The sequence below is a fragment of the Tamandua tetradactyla genome, chromosome X (assembly GCF_023851605.1).
Source record: "Tamandua tetradactyla isolate mTamTet1 chromosome X, mTamTet1.pri, whole genome shotgun sequence".
NCBI classification, from domain to species: Eukaryota; Metazoa; Chordata; class Mammalia; order Pilosa; family Myrmecophagidae; genus Tamandua; species Tamandua tetradactyla.
The window spans coordinates 49,934,426-49,959,485 of NC_135353.1; the positions used below are offsets into that span (position 1 = coordinate 49,934,426).

At 36.2% G+C, this 25,060-nt stretch overlaps 1 protein-coding gene across 4 annotated transcripts in view; it reads left to right on the top strand.

Annotated features, from left to right (window-relative positions):
* KLHL13 (kelch like family member 13) overlaps nucleotides 1-25,060 on the top strand; it is a 353,054-nt gene that overhangs the window by 276,204 nt on the left and 51,790 nt on the right. For all 4 annotated transcript variants that reach the window (XM_077146549.1, XM_077146548.1, XM_077146550.1 and 1 more), the window contains one exon: nucleotides 20,609-20,750. In XM_077146549.1, the coding sequence (XP_077002664.1) occupies nucleotides 20,637-20,750 (114 nt within the window). In that variant the 5' untranslated portion in view covers nucleotides 20,609-20,636. The remainder of the gene's footprint in view (nucleotides 1-20,608; nucleotides 20,751-25,060) is intronic.

The following is a 25,060-nucleotide window of genomic DNA, read 5'->3' on the forward strand; positions in this document are numbered from 1 at the left end:
AGTCTTAAGGTGATCTTGTACCTTAAGTCTCAACCAGCTCCTCTTCTGTTGAGGTGGGACTGAAACAGAAAGATGCCTATCCCTATCTGGGGCAAGGTGAAACCATAGCTCAGAACTGAGACCCAATTATAGTGCTAGGCCTTGCCCCCTGCCCCCTTTTTAGGGGGAGGGCTGCCCTTCAGCAAACTGTGCTCCACGCCCCAAGAAGGCACTATGTCTCTAAATCGCTCCCCCACTTCCACACCTGTCAGGGCCATGGTTCAAAGAGGGGCTGCACGCCTTTTGTTCCAGGGGTGGTTGAAACTGTAGTTCCTCTCAGAGCTGGGAACCAGTGTACTAAATTTGCTAATCAAAAGCCTGATTAGTGCTCGGCCATGTGCTAATACCCACCCCCATTCTTGGGGAAGAGGACTTTTATTTCTAATCAGGGACTGGATCCCAGGGCATCCTGCCATGAGATTGGCGAATGGGCCCCAGCTTGTGTAGCAAGGAGAACTTTATAGCCCTTCACCCCAAGTTATCAGTCTCTTCCTTCTGCTCTTCCCTGGATGGTGTTCGGGTCTCCAGAATCCCCAAACAGTTATTTCAGACAGTTTCTGGCTGTTGACTAGCTCCCCTGGAGGATGAACTGAATCTTGAAGCTCCCTACTATGCCATCTTACCCAGAAACCTCCTGGTGTCCTCTTTATAGCACTTTCTAAGGGTACTACCCAATCAATATATTCAGTACTTGCTTGTGAACATTACTGTCACACTGCTTAATTATTCATAGGCTCTCAATGAAATAAAATCTATGTATTAGTTTCCTATTGCTGCCATAACAAATTACCACAAACTTAGTGGCTTAAAAAATTTTTTTTATTAACTTTAATTCTAAAGGCCAGAAGTCGAGAATAGTCTCACCGGGTTGAAATCAAGTTGTCAGCAGGACATTCATTTTTGGAGATTCAGAAGGAGAATCCATTTCCTGCTCGTTCAGGTTGTTTGCACAACCTGATACAACTTGATCCTCATGGTTGTGTGACCAAAGTCTCTATCTTTTGCTGGCTGTGAGCTGAAAACTTCTTTGCTTGACTTATAAACTCCTTCCATTTCAAAGCCAGCGACAACATGTTAAGTCCTTCTCAAGTCACAGCTCTCTCTGGCCCACTCTTTTGCCTTCCTCTTCCACTTTCAAGGACTCATTTAAATTGGATCTGTCGGACAGGATAACCTCCCATCTCAAGGTCCTTAAAGTTAATCACATCTTTGAAGTTCCATTTTCCTTGAAACATAACGTATTCATAGATTCCAGGGATTAGGATATCTTTGGGAGGACATTATTTTGTCTAACACATTCTAGTTGAAAACAATCATGCTAGGCTTATACAAGCATTGTAAGAAACTGTTCCATTGAACCCATATGGCTCTATAAATCTTACTTTCTTATTGCTAAACTGCGTTTATTAATCTCCAGGAGAGGAGTTTGTCTTGACAATTGCAGTAGTTTAAACAGAATATTATCAGTTCTCAATCTTTGCAACAATGATTTCCAGTATTATAATCTGGGGTTGTATTGAAAGTATCATGAAAACAGTTTCTACTACTTAAAATTATGCTCCAAGTCCTATAAAATAGGCATAAATGTATTGAGCACATACAATACAGATGTGATTTAAAATTAAGATGGTATTCATTTAAAATCTTTGTTATTTATTTACCTTCTTAAAATACAAGCTGTTTTTGAGATATTTTGCATGGTTCATATCTCCTTTTAGAAGCTAATAACTAAGCATTATACCATTTTTTAGTAGACTCATGGAATTAGTTTTCTTAATAAAGTTTTATGTAGCAAGCAGAAGCATACAAAATTGCTCCATTGATATTAAGGCTATCTAGTACTAAAGTATTAGATCTAGTACTAAAGTACTAAAGTGAGTATATAGTACAAGTTGGTTGATGTTTATTGCATTTTTTTCCATTGAAGGTAAAATTTGTAAAGACACCATTTTTCCACCTAAAAACATTTTGAGTTTACTCAAAGGACCGTTCAGAAATGGATAAAAGATAAAGGCTACCATAAAATAATAATTGACAATTTGCAGGTCCCCATATGTCCCTGGAAAATGATACACATAATACAGCTTGTTGAGAACCTTTAAAAAAAATCTAAAATCATACTACAGAATTAGCTAGCAGTGGCATATAATTGTGTGGCTGTTGCCTTGCTTATGCCCTGCAGTGCTTGGTCTGTGGCAGGCACAGGGGGCAAACACTGAAGTTTGGGTGTTACTTAGGTAGCATCTATTAAGTAAAGCAGGAACAGTAAAATGACAAGTGAGGAATACCTGTACTTAGATACTGAGTATTAAACTTGATTCTCTAGAAAGTTAGCTATGGCCTGAAAGGTGATGTTTTTAAACTTGGATTATAGCAATGTTTGAAATCAGAAATTGGTTAAATTGGTCTAATTCTCTAGGTGCTGTCTGCTTCCTGTTATGGAAGGTGCAAGTGTTGATTGAGTTTTAAATTTGAAAGGCTTGAATACTGTATTTTAGAGCACTAAAATTTTGAAAATGATGTATTGTAAGAATGATGAATTAGAGTGGCAATCTCGGTCAAGTGTTCTTGGGCAACTGGACTGAACTCGTGCTTATTCCATCCCTCTTGCCTCCTTTTGTTCTTTCAAACATTAAAGGTTCTGACTGCAGGTGTTTCTAAAGATTCTAAATGGCCTTTTCGCTTTATTTACATTCTCATCATCTAACATCTTCTATTTTCTGTTTGTCTGGTTTCAAAACTATTGTGCCTTTTATTGATCAGTGCCATAAGAATTTGACATTTAAAAAAAGGGCATAATCATCTCATTCAGGATTCTTTGAATCTAAGAGCTGGAAGGAACCTTAGAAATCACTCTTTTTGTCATAACATTTTACCTTCAAAGAGAATATGATAGTAATGTCTGATTATTTTCTCTCCATTTGTGTATATTTGTATTTGATGATTTAACCCAGTATTTATTTATATTTCCTTTTTATTATTTTATCCAATTTAATCTGCTATATTACAAATTAATGTTAAATAGCAGTTTGTTGCAAAAGCCTTAGTTTTCTCGATATAGATGTGATTACATCGGAGTTTTTCTGTTGTCTACAGTGAAACATAATACTTATTTGATTTAACTTTTGATTACACCTTTAAAATATGTGAAATAAAATTTTGAAAAATATATGGATGCTCAGGGTCATGAATTGATTATCCAGTAAATAATCCCAAGCATCATCAAAATGAAGAGATTTTTATTCATTGTGAGCACTTTTCTACGGAGGTTGTATGTGTGTGTACATTATCATTTCTAACTGATTCACAACTAACAAAGTTCATAGAACTTGAACCAAAGTTTTGGTCTGGAGTCCTGGGTCATTAGAATATTTTTCATAGCTATTTTGCTGAAATATATAAATAGATGTGTTGTAGTTTGCTAGCTGCCAGAATGCAACACACCAGAGACAGATTGGCTTTAATAAAAAGGGATTTATTTTGTTAGTTCTTCAGGGGAAAGGCAGTTAACTTTCCACTGAGGTTCTTTCTTACGTGGGAAGGCACAGGACATTCTCTGCTGGCCTTCTCTCCAGGCCTCAGTTCCAGCAACTTTCCCCGGGGTGGTTCCTTTCAACATCTCCAAAGGCCTGGGCTGAGCCTGCGAATGCTTAGATGAGGAGCTGCTTAGGCTGTGCTACATTGTGCTCTCTCATTTAAGCACCAGCCAGTTAAGTCAAACATCATTTATTGCAGCAGGCACGCTTCTTAGCTGACTGCAGATGTAATCAGCAACAGATGAGGTTCACTTACCATTGGCTCATGTCCACAGCAACAAAACTAGGTGCCTTCACCTGGCCAAGTTGACAACTGAATCTAAGTACCACAAGATGTAATGAGAGAGAATGTATTTTTTTTTCAAATGATGTGGTATACCATTGCATCATCCTAAATTTTGGCATTTTTTGTATAATTACAATTGCAGATTATATTTTTGAATAGTAGATATTGCTTGACTGCTGATCCAGCCATGCACATAGTTTGATCAAGGATGAAAGAGACTTTAAAATAAAATAATGGTAAAGAAAGTTGGTATGATTTTTTTTTTATTTGATTTTTTTATTTTATAAAATATTTTTTATTTTACTTTATTGATTTATTTGATTCAGCTGTTGTACTGAATTTGAGCTGAAAAGCTGTTGGACTAGGGACCAAAGTTTGAAATTATTTTACTTACTATGGATTATATGACTTATACAGTATGGCATTTGTTAGTAGATAATGCTAAACATTTGCTTTTTTTATATCATTTGATCTTTTAGAAAGCAATTATTTCTTTGTGATCTCTCTGAAAGCAAGAATTCTTTCTCCTCTTTGTTTTCTTAACTCCTAGTGCAGTGCCTGGCATATAGTAGGTGCTCAGTAAATGTTAAGTTGATGAATAATTTTAAAAAGAGTAGATTTTAGGTCTGTAACCCTGTGTAAATCACTTCCCTTAAGTGTTGAATTTATTTAATTGATATACATGGTAATCAGTTGTATGACAGACTTCTTAGTGAATAAGTTTTGGATATCTTTCCTATGAAAAGAACTCATCCAAAATTCAGATTCTGTTCCTTGCTTGTAGTAAATACCATGATGTTGGCACTAACTGAAAGTACTTTTAGTAGAAATGATTTACCAATGACCAGAATTATTTAATCTGGTTAATCAGATTGTGATTTGATAAAGCAAATAAGATTGTGATCTGTTCCAAGGCAGCAACTACTCTTAAAGTAGAGTTATTTGACTTATTCTCTCATGTCCTTTATCTCAATGGGGAAAACTAGTTTATACAAATTTGTGTTTTAAAGCTAGTGATTTTTGTCTTTAAATGATAATGTGATTTGTGAATGTAGTTTGATGAAAGGATTGGCTGACTAGGATAAAAGGAAATCTGACTATGATTTAGAGGAAATGAACTTAAAAATAGTACTCAAGAAATCATCCACATTTGCTTACATTCTGATCATTTTTATACTTAAAGAACTTAAATTAATTACAAAGTTGTATGAGGATACATTTCAACAAAATAATTTTTTCTTCTGTTATCATTTTTAAATGGCTTTCATACATTACTTAGCAACAGAGGAAAAAAGAAATATGGGTGAATATGTATGGAAAATGATATGTTGTAAAGTGAAAAAATTGATAGTTTTTTGATAAATTTGGATTTTGTTTATTCTTTAATTGTTAAATATACATTTATTGTAATTATTTTGCCTATGATATAGGATTAGTTAAGAAGGGCTAGACCAAAATTCCTTGAATCCAAGAGTGTGTCTCCTAACAACCTGAAGAAACTAATGCCAGCAATGGATATTTCTTTATGATAAGAATAGTATGAGAGAAGTAACTTAAAATTTAAAATCTTATAGGGGATGCAAGGGTAGTTCAGTAGTAGAATTCTCGCCTGTCGTGTAGGAGACCCAGGTTCAATTCTTGGCCCATGCACTTCCCAAACAAACAACCAAACAAAAAATTCAACAAATGGTGCTGCAATAAGGGGATACTATCTCACATGGAAAAGAATGAAATGTGACCCCAACATGCAGCATATGAAAAAAAAACCTTATAACAAAGTTTTATGAAAAGAATTAATGGTGAGGCAAATATGTACGAAAGGAAAAGTAATTTTAAGATGAGAAATTATACTTAAATTGGTCTCTTTGCTGCCATAAGCTCCAAATCTGAGGTGAGGTTTAAAGAACTATCCTAACAGTGATTTGCAGACTCACCTGGGTTGAGAACTTGTCTTCTGATTTGGTTTTGTATTACCCTCCCCGTCTTAAAAAATAATAGCTGTCATGTTAAAACATATGATTAATTTAGTATTGAAATTTTTACCACATTCATCGAAATAAATAGAAATGCCTCTTGGTCATTGCAAAATAAAGGTTGCGATATGCTATAATTACTACCGGCTTGAAGACACAGATTCTTAGAGCTGCCAATTATCTTTCTTAAAACATGGAATGCAATGGCTATTACTTTGTAAACTTGAATCTTTAGTGTTTGATTTTTTTCATGTTTCCTTTTAAAAGAGAAATAAACATTCCCACAAGACACGGTCATGAATTATTGACTTTCTGAAGTTGAGTCCAACTGGGAAATCCAGAAAAGACAGAAAAAATAGGATTTTCACCACTTTTTATCCTTTGATTAATGGTTCTCTTGTTCCCGGTGGTGTTTGTCTATGATTTCTAATTGGTTTTGAATTTGTGGACTCTACCTTTGTAATAAACTATAAGGTTGAATAACTTGGGTGTTTGAATATTTAATAGACTGAAATTTTAGGCAGATAAATTCCCAATTTTTAATAACAAACTTTTCCATTTAAATGCACCATAACGCGATAGTCAAATGTCAAAGTAATGAGTTACAGGTAATGGGAGTAAAATGACACCTTGGTTAACAAATCATCTGGAAGCAAAGATCCTTGAAAGAAAGTTGGCTTGGCTATTAAAGGGGATAGAAACACATTCCATTTTCTTCCAAGAAGAAGGTAAGCTCACTGCCTCAGGGATAGCTAGACTTCTCAAAGAGAAGACCTGAGGCTGGCTATAAGGTAGATCATCCTTCCAGAGGAATTATGTGTGGTCACTTGGACTGCAGTTATTTCCTTTGTGCATTAGGAAGGGGACTGTTGACAGTGAGGGGAACACATGTTGTTTCCCCCAAGTCACATCCACATTTTGCCATCTCCCAACTACCAGTACACTGGTGCATTACCTCAACATGCTCTCATGAGATCAGGGCAACTCAACTTAGCTTTTTTATATAGTAGATATGGAATCAACATTTGGGAATGCATTCATTTGCTTAGTCATTTATTTTGACCTCGGGAAATAGAGTGGATCTGTACATGCCTTATTTTATCTGACTATCTATTTATCATCAATCTATCTTGCTTTCATCAGAAAATTTTAAGAAATGTAAAGAATGAGACATAATATATAAACAAATCTTCCTAAACAAACTAACTTTCTGGTCTAGGTGCATGAAAGTTAATGTAGCTTAACTGATGTACCTGTTTTAAAAGATGGAGTGAAGTTAAAGTCTTGAAATATAGTAGACAGAGGGAAAAAAATGTTAATTTTAAAGTTTTTCAGGGATAGGATTGAAATATTCAGTGCAAATGCTTTAGAGTTTGGATAATTAATTTTCATCCTGATACACTTACCTAATGGGGTATTGTTTGTCATTCCGTTTGTTGAGCCCAATTCCCTCATCTGTGTCATAGTGCTATTTTTGTAATTGTGATGGTTGGCTTTGGAATTCAGAATATGTTCTTTTAAATGTTATCGGTAATGTATCTTTAATTTAATTTAAACAATTTTTCCCCTTAATTTGATCCGAGTTATATCGTGGAATAGTCTGCCTTTCTATCCCATATGATTTGAGAGAATGGCTCAGGTGGTTTTTAGCATTGCTATTTTTTATAGAGTAAGGTGGTAAAAGTGAGTTATTTCATATTGAATTAATTAAACCAGAGAATTACATGCCTATAAAACAATGTTTCTCTCAGATGGGGACATTGTGGGTTTTGGAATCAGACTTGGGTTCAAATCATGATCACCAGACTCACTGAGGCCTTAATGTCTCTGAGATTCAGTTTTCTATATTTAAAATGGAATTGTTTTGAGGATTAAGTACCAAACTAGAATGTGTCTGGCACAATGCCTAGTACACAGCAGGTGCTGGGTGAAAGATCTTATTTCTGTGCTAAAACTGGCATAAGCTATTTATTAATGTGATTTAATTTTAATGCATATGAGATGCCTGAGCCATAGCTTCTTTACTTTGGAAACTCATTTTACAGTTTGACCCTATCACCTTGAATTTTTTTTCTCCTTCGTTGGCTTAGGTATTACTGCAGAAGAAAAGAAAGCATTGGAAAAATTAGTGGCTATTTTATGTCATCTATGATAAAAATTTCTATTATTGAAATCATTGCGAATAGACAATAATATCATTATATTTATGTAATTTAAAAAATGCAAATGCCTAACAAAATGCTTATGTTTCCTGAATCCTTTCAAGCAAACACCACATTAAGAAGATATGTTCTCTATATTTTCTTAAACAGTAGTTGATTTAAACCTTAGGAAAAGTTGCTGTGAAATTGACAATCTCCCTATATAACAATACTGGAAATGCTATTTACTTTTGGGGCACATCTTTCAATATTTTATGTTTTAAATTTTTTTCTTGCAATGTAAATGACAGGATTATTTTATAGAGTCACTTACTTCATGAGGCATGAGTTGGAGATTTTGTTTCTGGTTTTTTTTTTTTCAATTTCTGCTTAATGAAAGTTGTGTGTGTGTATGAGAGAGAGGGGGAGAAGGACAGAAGATATTCATCGTTAGTTTGGGAGGGGCGGAGAAGGAAAGCTAGATTCTAAATTTTGTGAGGGAGAAAATTTATTATTATCTTAAGAACTCAGTGCAACATAGAAAGACAAATGAGAAATAATTTCTACTGTTTTAAGTTTTTAATTTATTTCTCAAGGGTGGAAAGAAATACCTTCACAGATTTAGCACTCAAATTCATATGTGTATGAGAACAGGTGCTTAAATTTCTTCCCCACCTGCCATGCAACTTTATCACAAGAAATGTTTCATTTAGTAAATGCTGCTGCTAACAGATGCTTCTCTGTTTCAGAGCAGAAACATAAATGGAGGGGGAGTACTTATGTGAAGAAGACCTTTTTTTAATTTTTTTTTAAATTGTGAGTGTGAGGAATATGTTTTATTTTCCAGGGGATAGGTGGTGGAAAGCATGAGTCAGTCAGTGGTTTGATTTACCAACCCTTTTTGTTGTATTGTTTTCCTATTCATGGCTTTCTTGCTTTCCTATTTTTTTTTTTGTTGTTGTTGTTTTATTGTTTTTCCTGTTCTTGCAGACCAATCCACTGGCACTGATTCAGTTAAGATAATATTAATACTCTAGGAACGTAGAATATCCTTTTGACACTTAACTCAGAAAGCCCAATTCTTTTATTATAGAGGAATTGTGTTATTAGCATACATTGTTAGACAGTTTTAATCTCTTTGCTCTTTGAAATGGTAGCAAGCAAAATGAAGTGCTATGAAATTAATCAGGAACCAAATAGAGAAAAAATAAAGGTGTTGTTCATATACCTTACCTTTCTAGGTTTTCTTTGATATGTTTCTTTTTTCCCCTCAGAATCAAAACAATACGGCAAGTACATAGAACAATTTGACACCTATTCTGATTAGTCTTAGTACTCTTTGCTGAGAGTACATATATCCTACTAGCATCTTTTATCCCTAATGGTTTCAGTGTGCTTCTGTTCATTGATATGAACAAGAAGTTAATGTGCTACCCATGCATGGTTATGGGTTGGCATACATAACCTCTCCACTAAGAAAAGTCAGGTGTTTTCATGGTAATATTGGTTATGAAGAAGCGCTAAAAATGTCCCTTTATCCTTGACAATGAAATTAAACCTTACCTGGTTTTCTGAATAACATGAACTGGTGCTTGCAATGATAGAAACCAAGAAATTGCGATGCTCATTTTGTATTTTATCAAGATGACAACTAATTTTTTAAACACAAAACAGTAGTTTAGTGGATTTGGGGAAAAACTTTGCTTTTGGGTAGAGAAACTGAAGAGTGTTGGAAGACTATATGAGGTTTTCGGACCAAATGATGGAATTATGAGATGTTCTTCCCTTCCCCATATAGCACACCAACAAATACATTTGCTATAGTGAATTCTGTGAGTACGTGGTTGTTTATAGAAACTCTATCAAACCAGTACCTCCAGAGAACACTCTTGCTTCTGCCCACATTCCAGGATATAGACGTAAATGATAAACAGTCCTGCATTGTCATGGTGTTCACTGTAAGAATAAGGTTTATTCATTTGATGATTTAAAAATTTCCCTTAAGCTTTCCATTTGAGTGAACAGTGCAATATAGACAGTAAGGGCTTAAAACATGGTCGTGCTAGCAATTTTAAAGTTATATATTCCACTCTTATCTGATAATTTTATAGCTTTAAAGATGAAATCTTTGTTTTAATTTGGATATTCTGGAATACTGAAATCAAATATTTTTCTGTCTATTAACCATTTGTAATTCTGTTTTTGTGAATTGTGTGTTCACATCATTTGCACACATTTCACCTAAGATATTTTTTATATGTGGAAGTTCTGATGCAAGATTACAATGTTGGCATCACATAGTTAACATATAATAGTTGCTTAGGCTTTCATTTCCCTTCATCTTTAAATATTGCAAAGAAATGCCATCGTCTGTGTATGCTGAGTCTGACACCTTTGCAATGCTTTTAGTAAAATGATCAGACAGTGCCTCTATCTCTAACCTAATGCTCTTCCAAAAAGTAATTGTTTTCTTTGAGCAATCTCTGTTGACTGATTCATACATACTTGGTGAAAGATTGCTTTTACGTTCTGCAGTTGGCCATTGTTTAGAAAATAAATGTATCCAGTGGCATGGCAGCACCATGCAGACTATAAAGTTGTAGGGAAAAGAAATATTTAAATTTTTGAAAGGAAATTGTGAACACAGGCTCTCCTATGAATAATTTTATAATGTTGATGAAATGACTCTATCTGGGCAGGATTAACACAGCATGTAAAAGTGAATCCAAATAACAATTGTTTAAAACAGAATTAGGAAATTGTTATTCTTATATGAGCGCATATAAGACAAAACTTTTGCTGTTATAAACATCAAAGCCGTTATCTGCTTGTATATTGTAAACACTTTGTTTTTCTAATTTTGGGGCTCAAGGAGAACAGAGGTATTCTATGGTGATGCAGTCATGGAAGAGTTAGTAGTAATTAACAATCTTACCATGTTTCTTGCAGCCAACATTACCTCATAGAGTCAAGCCAAGAACTGGGAAGTTATTTAGAACATGTAAATTACTTTAGAAAAAGTTTTATGAGGAGGGTGATCCCTCTATGTAAGGGTTTCCCAATCTTGGCACTATTAATGTTTTTGCCTGGGTAGTCTTTGTTGTGAGGGATTGTCCTGTGTATTGTAGAATATTCAGCAGCATCCCTAGCCTTTCCCTACTAGTTGATAGTAGCACCCCTTCCCCCGGTTTTGTTGACCAAAATATCTCTGGGAAATTGCCAAATATCTAGCTTTTTTTTTTTTTTTCACTTTAGTTGTGTGTGTGTTTTTTTACACTTTTTATTGTGATAACAAATGTACAACTCAAAAATTCCCATTTTAACCACTTTGGAGAGTACAATTCAGTGTTATTAGTTACATTCATCGTACATTTTCATCATGTCAAATAGAAACTTTGCACTCATTAAGCAATAATGTTCTTATCCCCTAGTCATCTATAATCTATCTCTATGAATTTGCATATCCTAGGTATTTCATAGAAATGAGATTATGCAATTTCTGTCTTTTTATTTCTGGCTTATTTCACTCAACCTGATGTATTCATGGTTTGTCCATGTTGTAGAATGTATCAAAATTCCATTCCTTTTTATGGCCAAATAATATTCCATTGTGGCTATATACCATATTTTGTTTATCTCTTCATCTGTTGATAGACACACAGATTAATTCCACCTTTTGGCAATTATAAACAATCTGCTGTGAACATTGGGCTACAAATGTATATTTGAGCTTTCAGTTCTTTGGGTATATACCAAGAAGTAGGATTGCTGGGCCATGGGGTAATTTTTTTAAACTTTTTTTTATGGTATAATATAACATATATAAAGCAAAGAAAGGAAAAAAACAACAATTTTCAAAGCACTCTTCAACTCTAGTTAAAGGACAGAACCCAGAGTTTGTCATAGGCTGCCATTTCATCATCTCAGATTTTTTCTTCAGGCTGCTCCAGAACATTGGAGACTAAGAGGAATATATTTTTTTATTATCACAATTGACTATTTTTTCTTTTATGTGAAAAATAACATGGATACAAAAAAGCAATAAATTTCAAAGCACGCTGCAACAATTAGTTGTAGAACAGATTTCAGAATTTGGTCTAGGTTACAATTCTACAATTTTAGGTTTTTGCTTCTAGCTGCTCTAACGTACTGGAGACTAAAAGAAATATTGATATAATCATTCAGCAGTCATACTCATTAGTTAAACCCTATCTTCTCTGTATAACCCCACCATCCCCTTTGATCTTTTTCTCACTCTAGGGATATTTGGGCTATGCCCATTTTAACTTTTCCATGTTGGAACGGGCTGTCGATGGGATAGGGGGATGGAATTAGTTGATGTTCTGGAAGGGCTGGCCCCTCTGCATTTCATGACTTATCTGGTCCAGGGACCCATCTGGAGGTTGTAGGTTTTTGGAAGGTTACCCAAGGACATGAAACCATAGGGCAATTCTATTTTCAACTTTCAGAGGAACTGCTAAACTCATTTCCAGCAGTGGCTACACCATTGTACAATCTACCAACACTGTATAAGGGAGAATCACTGTTTTTAACTACTGCTTTAAACCCTGTAACTTGGAAAAATAAGATTTTAAAAAATGCTACTTGTTCTTAGGATTAGTCAGATAATCATTCCTTTAAGGATTGTTTGATGTAATTGTGGCCTGGGGTTTGCCAAAGGGTGTTACCTCCTTGCAGTCTTGAAGAACAATACTTCATTATGTTTATTGACAGCCAGTCAATAAACATAATGAAAAGGGAATAAGAAAGTATTGACTCTGCTGAGAAGGTTGACCTGACATGTACTGTTACTGGTACATAAATAATAGGGTATATTTTGAATGTTCAAAAGTAAAAAGATGCTGATAAAAAGGCATGAAGAAGATGCTTTTGAAAGCTTCTTTAGCTTTTGAAGTAATTAGGAGAAAGCCAGACCTATTATATTGCCAAGAAAGGATTACATTTTCACATTCTGTTTTTTAATATTAAGAGTAAGAAATAAATGACAAGGAAGCAAGTTACTATCTGGAGTTTATTTAAAAGGCAATTTCTAAGATATGTCGTAGGGGCAATGTGATTTGAGCTTTAGTTCTTTCCCATTTATACCAGTGATCTGCAAAAATGTTCATTGATGTTGTCTTTTGAGTGATCCACAAAAAATGAGATTATTCATTCAGAAGACATATAAAAGCCTCTTATGTGCCATATTCTGTGCAGAGAATACAAAAACTAATAAAACAACCTGCTCAACTATCCCTTTAAAATAATTCTAAATGAATGGAAATGTTCTGGTTAGGGATATCAATCACCATCAATCTATTTCTCACTTTTTCAATTCATCCTGTAATTTTAAATGTCTATCCACAAAAGATGTTTTAAAAATGTGCATATGATATATAGCTATATATATGTATATATGTATATATTCTCTTTTAAAGCTGCTTCTGAAACACTAGTGGATGACTGTTTCCATTTTCTTTTATGTTTGTTAAAATCCTATTTAAATTATTCTCTTCATTATTAAATATGAGAGTTGCAGAAAACATGACTATATATTATTCGGTTTTGGTTATAGTATGAATCTTTATCATTAAGAAGAATTGATGGCACCCTTAAGACCTGAATTTTTGCTCATTATTGCAGGATTTAAAACCATTTGGTTAGTGTCAGAATTTTAAAAGTAGGATTTGAGTTAAAAGTATGGTACAGCTTTAAAACTTTCCTTCTTGTTTAAAAATTCATTGACTTAGATTATAGGTATGATAGGAAAAAAGTGAAATCATTAAATCCAATTTAAGATATCGGGAATCCCACAGTTAGAAAAGCAAATAATTCAAATTTAGGATGTTACAGATAAATTAATGGACAAATAGAGAGTTCTAGCCTTTGAAAATCCATTCTTCCTTCTTCTTCCCTGATGTTCATTCTATCAGTCTACGTCATGAACGTGCAAACTCACTCATACCCATCGACTCCCCATTCTTAGCTTGGTGATTTGGAGACAATTTTAGCAATATATACCTAATCAAACGTAAGCCTGCCTATTCTAAGGAATAATGAAAGATTGTTCCATGATGGCCATGAGTACTGTGATGTTTCAATAAGCACAATTTTTAGGTAATTTAATTGATGCCCTTTAACTATCAAACATTTTGTTGTATTAGCTGTGAAACTCACTGACCTGTTGACCAAGGGTTCTTTGATGCTGTTTTGTAGCCCCTGAGAAATTATTCTTGTAATATATGTGGACATAGCTTGCGTTTTTCATTATTCATATCTTTGAAAAAGATGAAACTACAACTGTAGCTGTATATCTTATCAATCCAAAACTCTTCAGAGAGAGTTATTATTTCCTGTGTAAACTTTTCTTCAGTTGGAATAAGAACTATAACCAATAACTAAAGAGGAAGTAATGTTTTATACATCATAGTTAATCTCTGACTTTTAAAATGGGGTCTTTGGAGTTAGAATTTGACTAGAACTAGATTCAAATCTTGGCCCAGTGAATTTAATATTTTTATGACCTTGGATAAATTATTTAACCTTTCTGTAGCGCAATTTTCCTACCCTTAATAAAAAGCAGGTAATAGTACCTACTGAACTGGATTATTCTAAGGATTAAATGAGATGATGTGTGTAAAATTCTTAGCAAATACAATACCTGATACATAGTGGCTATTCAATAACTGGTAGCATTGTGTGTGTGTGTGTGTGTGTGTATCTGCTTTCACAGTTTATTCACATTGTTGAGTACATTGTAATTTTTTAAAAATTCTGTTTTGTATTTATTCTGTATGGTGTCTGTGCTGGGCAGAGCAAGCACTTCATAAATGCTTTTTTTTCTTTTTTGTGAAAAATAACATATATACAAAAAAAAGCAATAAATTTCAAAGCACACTGCAACAATTAGTTGTAGAACAGATTTCAGAGTTTTGGAAAGGGTTACAATTCTACAATTTTACGTTTTAACTTTTAGCTGATCTAAGATACAGGAGACTAAAAGAAATATCAATATAATGGTTCAGCAATCATACTCACTTATTAAACCTTACCTTTTCTGTATAACTCCACCATCACCCTTGATCTTTCTCCTACTCTTTAGGGGTATTTGGGCTATATCCATTCTAACCTTTTCATGTTAGAAGGGGCTGTTGATAATAATATGGGAGAGGGGGATGGAACTCGTTGATGTTCTGGGAAGGCTGGCTCCTCTGCATTTCAGGACTTATCTCATCCAGGGACCCATCTGAGATTGTAGGTTTCAGGAAAGTTACCCTAGGTGCATGGAAGCTTCGTAGAATTTTATATAATGCCCTAGGTGTACTTTAGGATTGGCAGGAATGGTTTTCTTTGGGGTTTGGAAAGCTATGATAGGTAGCAATGTCTAACTGAAGCTTGCATAAGAGTGACCTCCTGAGTAGCACCTCGACTCTATTTGAACTCTCACAGCCACTAATACCTTATTTGTTACAGTTCTTTTGACCCTTTTGGTCAGGATGGCATTGTTGATCCCAGTGCCAGGGCCAGTCTAATTCCTGGGAGTCATCTCCCAAGCCGCCAGGGAGAACTTCACCCCTGGATGTCATGTCCCACATAGGGGGGAGGACAATGATTTCATTTGCAGAGTTGGGCTTAGAGAGAGTGAGGCCACATCTGAGCAACAAAAGAGGTCCTCCAGAAGTAACTTTTAGGCATACCTATAGGTAGGCTAAACTTCTCTGCTAGATACATAAGCTTCACAAGAGCAAGCCTCAAGATCAAGGGCTTGGCCTATTGATTTGAGTGTCCCTAATGTTTGACACAGTATCAAGGGTTTCCCCGGTGGTAAAGTTTAATACTTCCATATTTTTTCTCCCATCCCTCAAGGGATCTTGCCTATACTTTTTGTTTATCTGCTTAATATACTCTGGGATGTATCCAGGCATTACAATAAAATAGACAGGATTAAAGGCCCTCATTCTTAATCTGGGCTCCCTGTATTTGGATTGTTTAAATGATCTATCCAGACATGCTGAATTAGATTATATGCAACAGAAAACTTAGGTTCTGTACAAAATAACCCTTTCTTCCTTTGGTCTCAAAGAGTAGATGAGTTTCTAAAATACAATATGTTCCTTATCCCTGTATTCTGAATTACCTTAATCCTGACGTGATCAACTTTGCTCTTATCTCTAAATACCAGGTTATACATATGTAAAACAGCCTCTCAAAAACCCAGAAATAATAATTACCACTTTGGATTAAATGTGACTGCTATAAGAGTTTACAATTTGGGTCCCTGTTTTCTTATTAGTATTTTATAAATGAAACCACACAATATTTGCTCTTTTGTTTCTGGTTTATTTTGCTTCACCAAATGACCCACAGGTTCATTCACAATGTTACATGCCTCACAACTTCATTTCTTTTTGTAGCAGCACAATATTCGATCATATGTATGCATCATCGTTCGCCAGTCTACCTCTCAGTCAGTGCATCATTCAGCCACTTCCGTTCATTGGGCATCATGTATAATGTCCAAAGTCAACAGTCCATCAACACTCTCAATTTTAGATAATTTCATTGTTCCCAAGAGAAAGATAACCAATAAACACAGTCTCATCAAATAGAAAATACAAACTTCCCCTTACCCTTGTCCCTCTCCCCATTATTTACCTCTGGTGTTGCTGTGGTACTGTTGATGTTTTCCTCTTAAACATAGCCCATAGCATGCAATAGCAGTTTTCCCCCTATATACCCTGGATTTAAACACTCTTTGTACAAGATTCATACCTTTTTATAATGTCAACTGGAGGACACATGAGTCTATACAACCCCTTTCAATCATTTTCACTTTCAGTACGGTAATATTTCTTCTAGACCCACTAGTAAACCACCTTCACTTCTATCACAGCCCCACCACCTGCTACTCACCCCACACCCCACGCACCTGAACCCTGTTACCCACCCCCCCTCCCCTCGATCCAAGTGTCTCCACCCCACTATACCTCCCCCTGCTCATATTTGCCTCCCATCCCCACCCGAAGCGTGCACACTCCTACCCCTGCCCAACCCACCTCTTCTGTGTAAGTGCAGTCTTACCCCGCCCCTCCTGAGACCCACCACCCCCTCCTGCTCCATGAGGTGGGTGCTAGTGCATGAAGGCTGTGGGCACTTAGCTTCATACCCAGGCTACACCCACCCCCAGCCCAAACAGTCGCACAACCCCACCATGCACCCCCTGAGCTCTGCACACATGTACATCAGTTTATGACCCTCCCAGATCTGCATACACACGCAGCCTCCAGTCACCCCTACCCCTAGCTCTGGACAAGTACTGAACTGCCCAGCCAGGTGACACCTGCCCCCCAGACATGTGCACCCACACAACCACATCCTCCCCACTGTCGAGTGCCCATGCATTTGTGCACTGACTTCTTGACTCCTTCGTTCAACCCCTACCCCACAAATGTGCACACTTGCCCCACTCCCCAGCACAAGCACCCTGCTTCCACACCTGGCTGGTGCTTGTGGGCAAATCTGTGCTATATAGCCCCTGCTCTGCATACACGTGCACACCTACTCCAACCCCTTCCAGACCTGCACACCAGTACTAGGGCACTGCCCACCCAATGCCAGCCCCCCTCACACATGCACATCCCATAACCCTGTGCCTGCCCCTGCACACTCCCACATCTGCATCCAGGGCCCTCTGGACCCCCTGCCCCCCCATGTGCTGACCTCTGTACCACCTACCCTACATCCTGATACCCATGACCCTCACATTCCACATGTCCACCCACATCCTACCTGCACATCAGCCCGTGTGCATCCGCACAGCCTCCCCATCTGCCTCCCACTGCACTCTACCTCTTTGTCCCCCACGCTGCACCGTGCTCCTATGCTCCAAAGTCTGCCTGAGCTGCACCCCATACCCTCGGCTCCCGCACCGCACCTCCACAACTATGTGACCTGCACCCCATGCTCACAGGCACCAGCATAGCATCCCTAACCTGTGCCTGTACCTGCACTGAAATGCATCATTGCACTGTTGTGCTCCTCCCCACACTCTGCATCCTGCTCCTTATCCATCCCGCAAATACAGAGCTTTAGTGTACTGAAGGAAATCAACTTCCAAAGTAAACTTACCAAGATATTTACATACCTCAAAGACAACACAAAGCATATCATGATGCAGACAGCTATAGCCCAGCCTAACGACCAAATTAAAATGCTAGAGGAGACACAGACTTTGGAACAGCTAATCAAAGTTGTTCATATACTACTACTAAATAAAATAAATGGGATGGCTAATAGCATAAAGCAGATCAAGAAGACACTAGAAGAGCATAAAGAGGAATTTGAAAGAATAAATGGAAAAATAACAGATATCACAGAGATTAAAGATGCTGTAAACCAAATAAAAAAAAAACACTCAAGACACAGAACAGCAGATTTGAAGAGGCAGAAGAAAGTATAAGTGAACCAGAGGATAGGTCAACTGATTTCAAACACTCAAACAGCAAATGGCAAAAAAGATGGAAAAATTTGAATTGTATATAAGGGAAAAGATAGATAAAGTCTATTTCTCTGATCTTAGTATAGCTACTCCTGGTTTCTTTTGGTTACAGCTTGTATGGGACGTTTTTTTTTCATTCTTTCACTTCCAATCTATTTGTATCCTTATGTCAAAGATGAGTCTCTTGTAAGCAGCATATTGCTGGATTATATTTCTTAATCCAATCTGCCAATCTGTATCTTTTAACTGGTAAATTTAGTCTGTTAATGTTCAAGGTTATTAGTGTAAAGGCAATTCTTGAATTCACCATTTTATCTTTTGGATTATATTTGTCAGATCTATATATTCTTTTCTCTCTTTCTCTTTTTATCCTTTAAGTTATTCTTACTGATACTCTTCAATTCTGTGCCCTCCTCCAGACCACCATCTCCTGTCTTTTTTTCAGCCAGTAGAACTCCTTTTAGTATCTCTGATACAGCCAGTCTCTTGTTAACAAATTCTCTTAGCATTTGTTTGTCTGTCAAAATTTTAATCTCTCCCTCACTTTTGAAGGACAGTTTGGCTGGTTACAGAATTCTTGGCTGGAAGTCTTTGTCTTTCAGAATCTTAAACATATCATACCACTGCCTTCTCACCTCCATAGTGCCAGTTGATTAGTCCAAACTCAGTCTTATGTGGTTTCCCTTGTATGTAATAGATTGTTTTTCTCTTACCTTTTTCAAGATTTTCTGCTTCTCTTCAGCATTTGACAGACTGATTAGTATGTTTCTCAGGGCAGGCCCATTTGGATTTATTCTGTTTGGAGTTCGTGGGCATATTTGATTTGCATATTTTATGTCTTTTTTAAGATTGGGAAGTTTTCCCCCATTATATCCTCAGGTGAACTTCCTTGCCCTTTACTCTTCTCTTCTTCTGGGACACCAATGATTATATCTGTGTGCTTTGTTTTGTCTGTCATTTCCCTGAGATCCAATTCATATTTTTCCATCTTTTTTGCCATTTGCTGTTTTGAGTATTTGAAATCAATTGTCCTGTCCTCTGGTTCACTTATTCTTTCTTCTGTTTCTTCAAATCTGCTGTTCTGTGTCTCAAGTATATTTTTTATAGGTCTACAGCAGCTTTAATCTCTGTGATATCTGCTATTTTTCTATTTATTCTTTCAAATTCCTCTTTATGGTCATCTAGTGTCTTCTTGATCTCCTTCATGTCATTAGCCATCCCATTGATTTTATTTAGTAGTATTATATGAATGTCTTTGATTGGTTGTTCCGAAGTCTGTGTCTTCTCTGGTGTTTTAATTTGGTCATTAGACTGGACTGTATCTGCATCTACATATGGTTAGTGATCTTCTGTTGTCTTTGAGCCATATAAATATCTTGATAGGGTTACTTTAGAAGTTGATTTCTTTCAGTAGTTTAAAGCTTTGTATTTTCATGAGGGTTCCTTGTCTCTGACTCCCGGTCCCTGCACTCCAGAGGTCTCCAGGCTTCCATTTGTAAAGGTGTACATTAGGCTGTTTGTATTAGCTGGTTCTCTGCATCTCAGTTCTTCAGCTTTTGCATCCAGAACTTCCTTATGTGGTACAGAAGACCCTCCCAGGTCACTTACACCCTGGAATCACCATCCCAGTTGCCTTCCTATCACATCTCTAGTTGTCCCTTGGAGCAGAGGTGAACTTGACCTATCCTATTCACTATCTTATAGGAACTCCCAGCATTTGTTTTTATATTTCTAAAATTAGGTGTTCCAAATTGATTTTAACATGAATAATAATATTAGATGACATTGTTACCTAAACAATAAAATACTAAAAGCAAGTATCTTGGTGTTTATAGTTTTGAACCAACTTTTATGTAGATTTCTCAGTTCTTATTATTGTTTCTGACTTTGGAAAACTTTTTACAAATATATATATATATATTGTATATATATATATAATATATATATATATATATATATATATATTTCCTCCATGATATAGAGTGGTTTGAGCTGAAAACAGTGAAATGAATTCACTATGTTCCATAATCAGATGTTTGGCAATGGTGGTTGATTATTTCTATATATAATCTTGTTTTTGTGAATTATGAGAAGTTTTAATTTTCCTTTCTTTCTGCTTTAAATTTTTTTTTCAGATCTCTGGTGGAAGAGGAAGACCAGCACATGAAATTGTCTCTTGGAAGCAGCGAAATGGGTCTCTCATCCCATTTGCAGTCTTCCAAGGCAGGAGCCACACGCATCTTTACCAGCAATACCCACAGTTCTGTGGTATTACAGGTAATCTAACTTTCCCTTTTCTAGTATTTACATAGCTTAAAACTTAGAAAGGGAGAAATCTTGCGGGAGGAACTGCATACCTTCCTGATATAAATAAATATCCCCAGAGCTCATTGTTTGTATTATTTGTATAATGGTAGTCTTGCTGTCATGCTACTTTGTTACAAAATACTGTACTTGGCAGCACTGTCATGCCATTCCATAGCAGCCAAAGTAAATACCACAAAGTCCCTCCACTAAAGTTTCTACTTCCTTAGTCACAATCCATTTTACTTTCACCTTTAACATAGTGCTAAAGATCATATTTATCTTGCATCTCAACCCATATTGTCAATAGTAGGTTTGAAGTAGGGGTAAGAACTCGGGGATGCAAACAGACTGACAGGCATAAGAAGTAATAACTGACAGCAAATGAGAAGACAGTAAAACTATAGAACACTGAAAGATCTAAAAAAGCATAACATGGTGATGAATATATAACTATGTGATAATATTGTGAGCCATTGATTATATACCATGTATGGACTGTGTGTGTGTGAAGATTTCTCAATATAAATATTTAAAAAACATGAAAGTGTGGAACTATTTACCATAGAGATAAGCATCCCATGTACAAATGGCCAACCTGTAGAGAAGTGACATTTGTAGACATTGCTGAATTAGAGCATAATATAATACTAGATGTCCATGAATGTCTTCTAGAAGTAATTAAATTACATTAGTGTTCTCTGCTTAGTAAGCTAGGGAAAATATATCTTTCTAAATGCATATTTTTAAAAATTTCTGAGATGCGTTTAATGCATATATCTATCAAGAATCATTATAATGAAAGGCCTTTGAAAGACCCAATGGTGTTTGTTCAACAGTTTAAAAATTAAGCAACAATCTTTCAAGGCCAGAAAGTCTTTTCTGTTCATGTAGAAACAAAAATATTACAACATGACTTGATGGTCTCACATTCATGTACCTTCAACACGCTGTCAGTAGGAAATTTAAAGAGGACTGCTGAGACTCTGCCTTCCTAATTGGTCCCCCTTGTTTTGGACAGTGTGATGGTTAGGTTCTGGTGTCTGCTTGACCAGGTGATGGTGCCCAGTTGTCTGTTCATGCAAGCACTGGCCTAACCATTACTTCAGAGGTATTTCATGCTGGTTGATAAATCAGAAGGCTGGTTTATTAAATCATAAGTCAGTTGATTGCATCTGTAGCTGATTACATCTGCGATCAACTAGGGTGTGTCTTCCACAAACTAGAGAATCTAGTCCGTTGGATTTGATCCAAACATTTGAAGACTTTTAAGGAAGAGGAGAGAATTTTCACTCTTCTTCAGCCAGTGAGCCTCTCTGTGGTGTTCATTGAGACCCTTTATTGTAGTTGCCAGCCTCATAGCATACCCTGCAAATTTTGGACTCTTGCATTCCCCCGATTGCGTGAGACACTTTTATAAATCACGTATTTACAGTTATCTCCTGTTGGTTCTGTTCTTTAGAGAACTAGCACAGACAACTTTCTCCTCTCAAGTCAAATCAGCAGTTGTTAATTAAGCACCTTCCATGGACCCAGCCCTCTTAGGTTATATCAGAGAAGAGACTTCTACATGCTCTGTGATCTTACTGTGTCATGCAAGTTATCTGGGCCTTGTTTTCTTTATCTTCAAAATGAGACTCTTGACTAGAAGACCTCTAAATTTCCTTCTAGCTCTGACCCTCTGTGATTCAATGAATTCCCATTTTCCCAGTATCTCATAGATGCCAGTAGAAGCTGGGTGCTAAGGTTCGTTGTCATGTGGGTACAAACAGAAGTGTGAGGATCAGGAAGAAAAAAGCTTTCCATCTTCTGGTGTCTTAGTGTTATGTAAATGTTTTAATTGTTGGTTGTCAAGGCTATGGGATAAGAGTATAAGGAATCCACATTGGCAAAACATAAGAGGAAGAAGGATTTTGATATATTAAAGTGCTCTCTCTAAGGAAAATTTTAAAATAATAAAAAACCCAGAAAGAGACCTCCTCCCTCTCTGCTGTACTTCTGTCCTAACTATGCTCATAGTCATCTGTTAGAACCAGTTATTATGGAATGCTGATTTAAAATTTTTACTTTAAAGCTGTTAGTGTAGTAAGAGAGATATAGAACCATGCTTCTCAAATTTTAGCATGCAGCACAATCATAGAATGGACTTGTTAAAACACTGAGTGCTGGGCCCCAATCCAGAGTTATTGATTTGGGAGTGGAGCCTGGAATTTACATTGCTAACAAGTTCCCAGGTGATGCTGCAGGCCTGGAGAACACACTTTCAGAACTATGGTTCTAGAAGCAGGGTCCTTCTTCCATCCTGACAGATGGCCCCTCCCTTTCTCCCTATATATCTTGGGAAATAGTTACATAAATTATGGTGCATTGATACTATGTAATACTTTGCAGTCATTAAAAAGTGTAAGATAGATCTATGTATTGAATGGAAAGAACTATAAGATATAATTGAAAAAAATAGCAGGGCAATTTGTATAGTATAATCCTGTCTATTTGAGGGAAAATTATATATTAGGGAGATGAATGAAGTCTTGCACTTTTTACTCTGTATAATCCTATACTGTTTAATATTTTTATTTTGTATCTAACCTGTGTAATTAAAAGAGAACATAATGGTTGAAAAAAACAATTGTAACTGGTTTGAGAGTCCTTAGCTCTCTTATATTTTAGCTCAGCCTATGTTGGTCCAGGCTGGATGTAGGAACAGTGATGTAAAATTAACCCAAAAGTTTGTATTAACTGAAGATAATATTTCTTCAACTGACTTTTTATGTTATTATAATATTTTTGAGGTGTCGTAGACAAAGGCATACAAAGCCCTTGTATGCTCTGTTTAAAAGTGCGTTAAAGATTATGATCTCACAAATTGAGATTTTAAGTCCAGGCACTAACAGAGAACATTTTTGCATCTGATGTTAGGTGCATGGTTGTCAAGGGAACAAGCCAGAGAAGTGTTTAATGTGTAAATATTACCATTGTTTTAAAATTAGCAGTAACTCAAATTCCAGCTTCCAAAGGCATTGAAAATAGCTGATATGGATCTAATCACTTGGGAGAAACAGATTTAAGAAGTCTCACTCTGTAGGATTACCCCCTGCCTAACTGTGGTGGGATGGACATGGGTTTAGGCCAAAGCTGGAATCCTGGTTTTTCCACTTACCAGCTAGTTATGTGACTTTGGGAAAGTCACTTATCCTCTTCATCAGTCTCCTTATATATAATCTGGGTAAGAGATGTGAGGATTAGACATGACAGTTTATGGGAAAGTGAGGTGTGTAATAAATATTCATTTTCCTTCTACTCCAGCCAAACAGAGAAGGTGTTCAGAGGAAATGTAGCTCATCAGAAATGATGGGTGTGCTAAATAAGACATCCATCTGGTTGACTTGAACTACTCTAGCAGATTAGTCATCTCCATTAAATAAGATACAGTAAACTAGGCTGTTGTAGATCTGCTTGGCAAGTTTAATACCTAACTGACATGCATTCCCAGAGCTCCAAACAGTTCTGAAGAGTATCCATGATGGAATTAGGAGTGCAAATTAGTTTTACTCCATCAAGAAAGATCAAACAGGGTTACCTTAAGTAGTAACTGATAAGATTAAGAATTATTGCATTTTTCCCACTCCTTTCTTACTACTACAGCTGTGGTTATATCTCATGGACACCTTCTATATTATCCCAGGTTGTCAGCATCTTTTTCTCACTACCCTATCCTGTGGTAATTCATTGAATCATAGTCTTCATTTTTTTTTAGCAATTTTATTAAGATATGATTCACATACCACACAATTCACCATCCATTTAAAGAGTAGAGTTAAATGTTTTTTAGTATATTCAGAGTTGTGCAACCATCACCACATTCAATTTTGGTACATTTTCATCATCTCCGAAAGAAACCTCGTACAGAAGAATAAGATGCATCAACTTTGAGCCAAATAAGCTGTAAGACATAATTTTGATTTCTGTTTGTTCCTAGGATGTAGTAAATAATACATTTGAGTTTTGCATGTTCATTGTGCACTGTTCTGGTTTGCAAGCTACTGGAATGCAATATACCAGAACTGGAACAGCCTTTAAAATGGGACATTTAATAAGTTACAAGATTACAGTTCTAAGCCTATAAAATTGTCCAAACTAAGGCTTCCAGGGAAACATACCTTAATTCAAGGAAGGCTGATATATCAGGAACACCTCTATCAGCTGGGTATTCTTGTGGTTGGCGTCTGCTGTCCCCTTGTTCCTGCACTCCATTACTTTCAGCTTCTGTTGCTGTGGGGGTC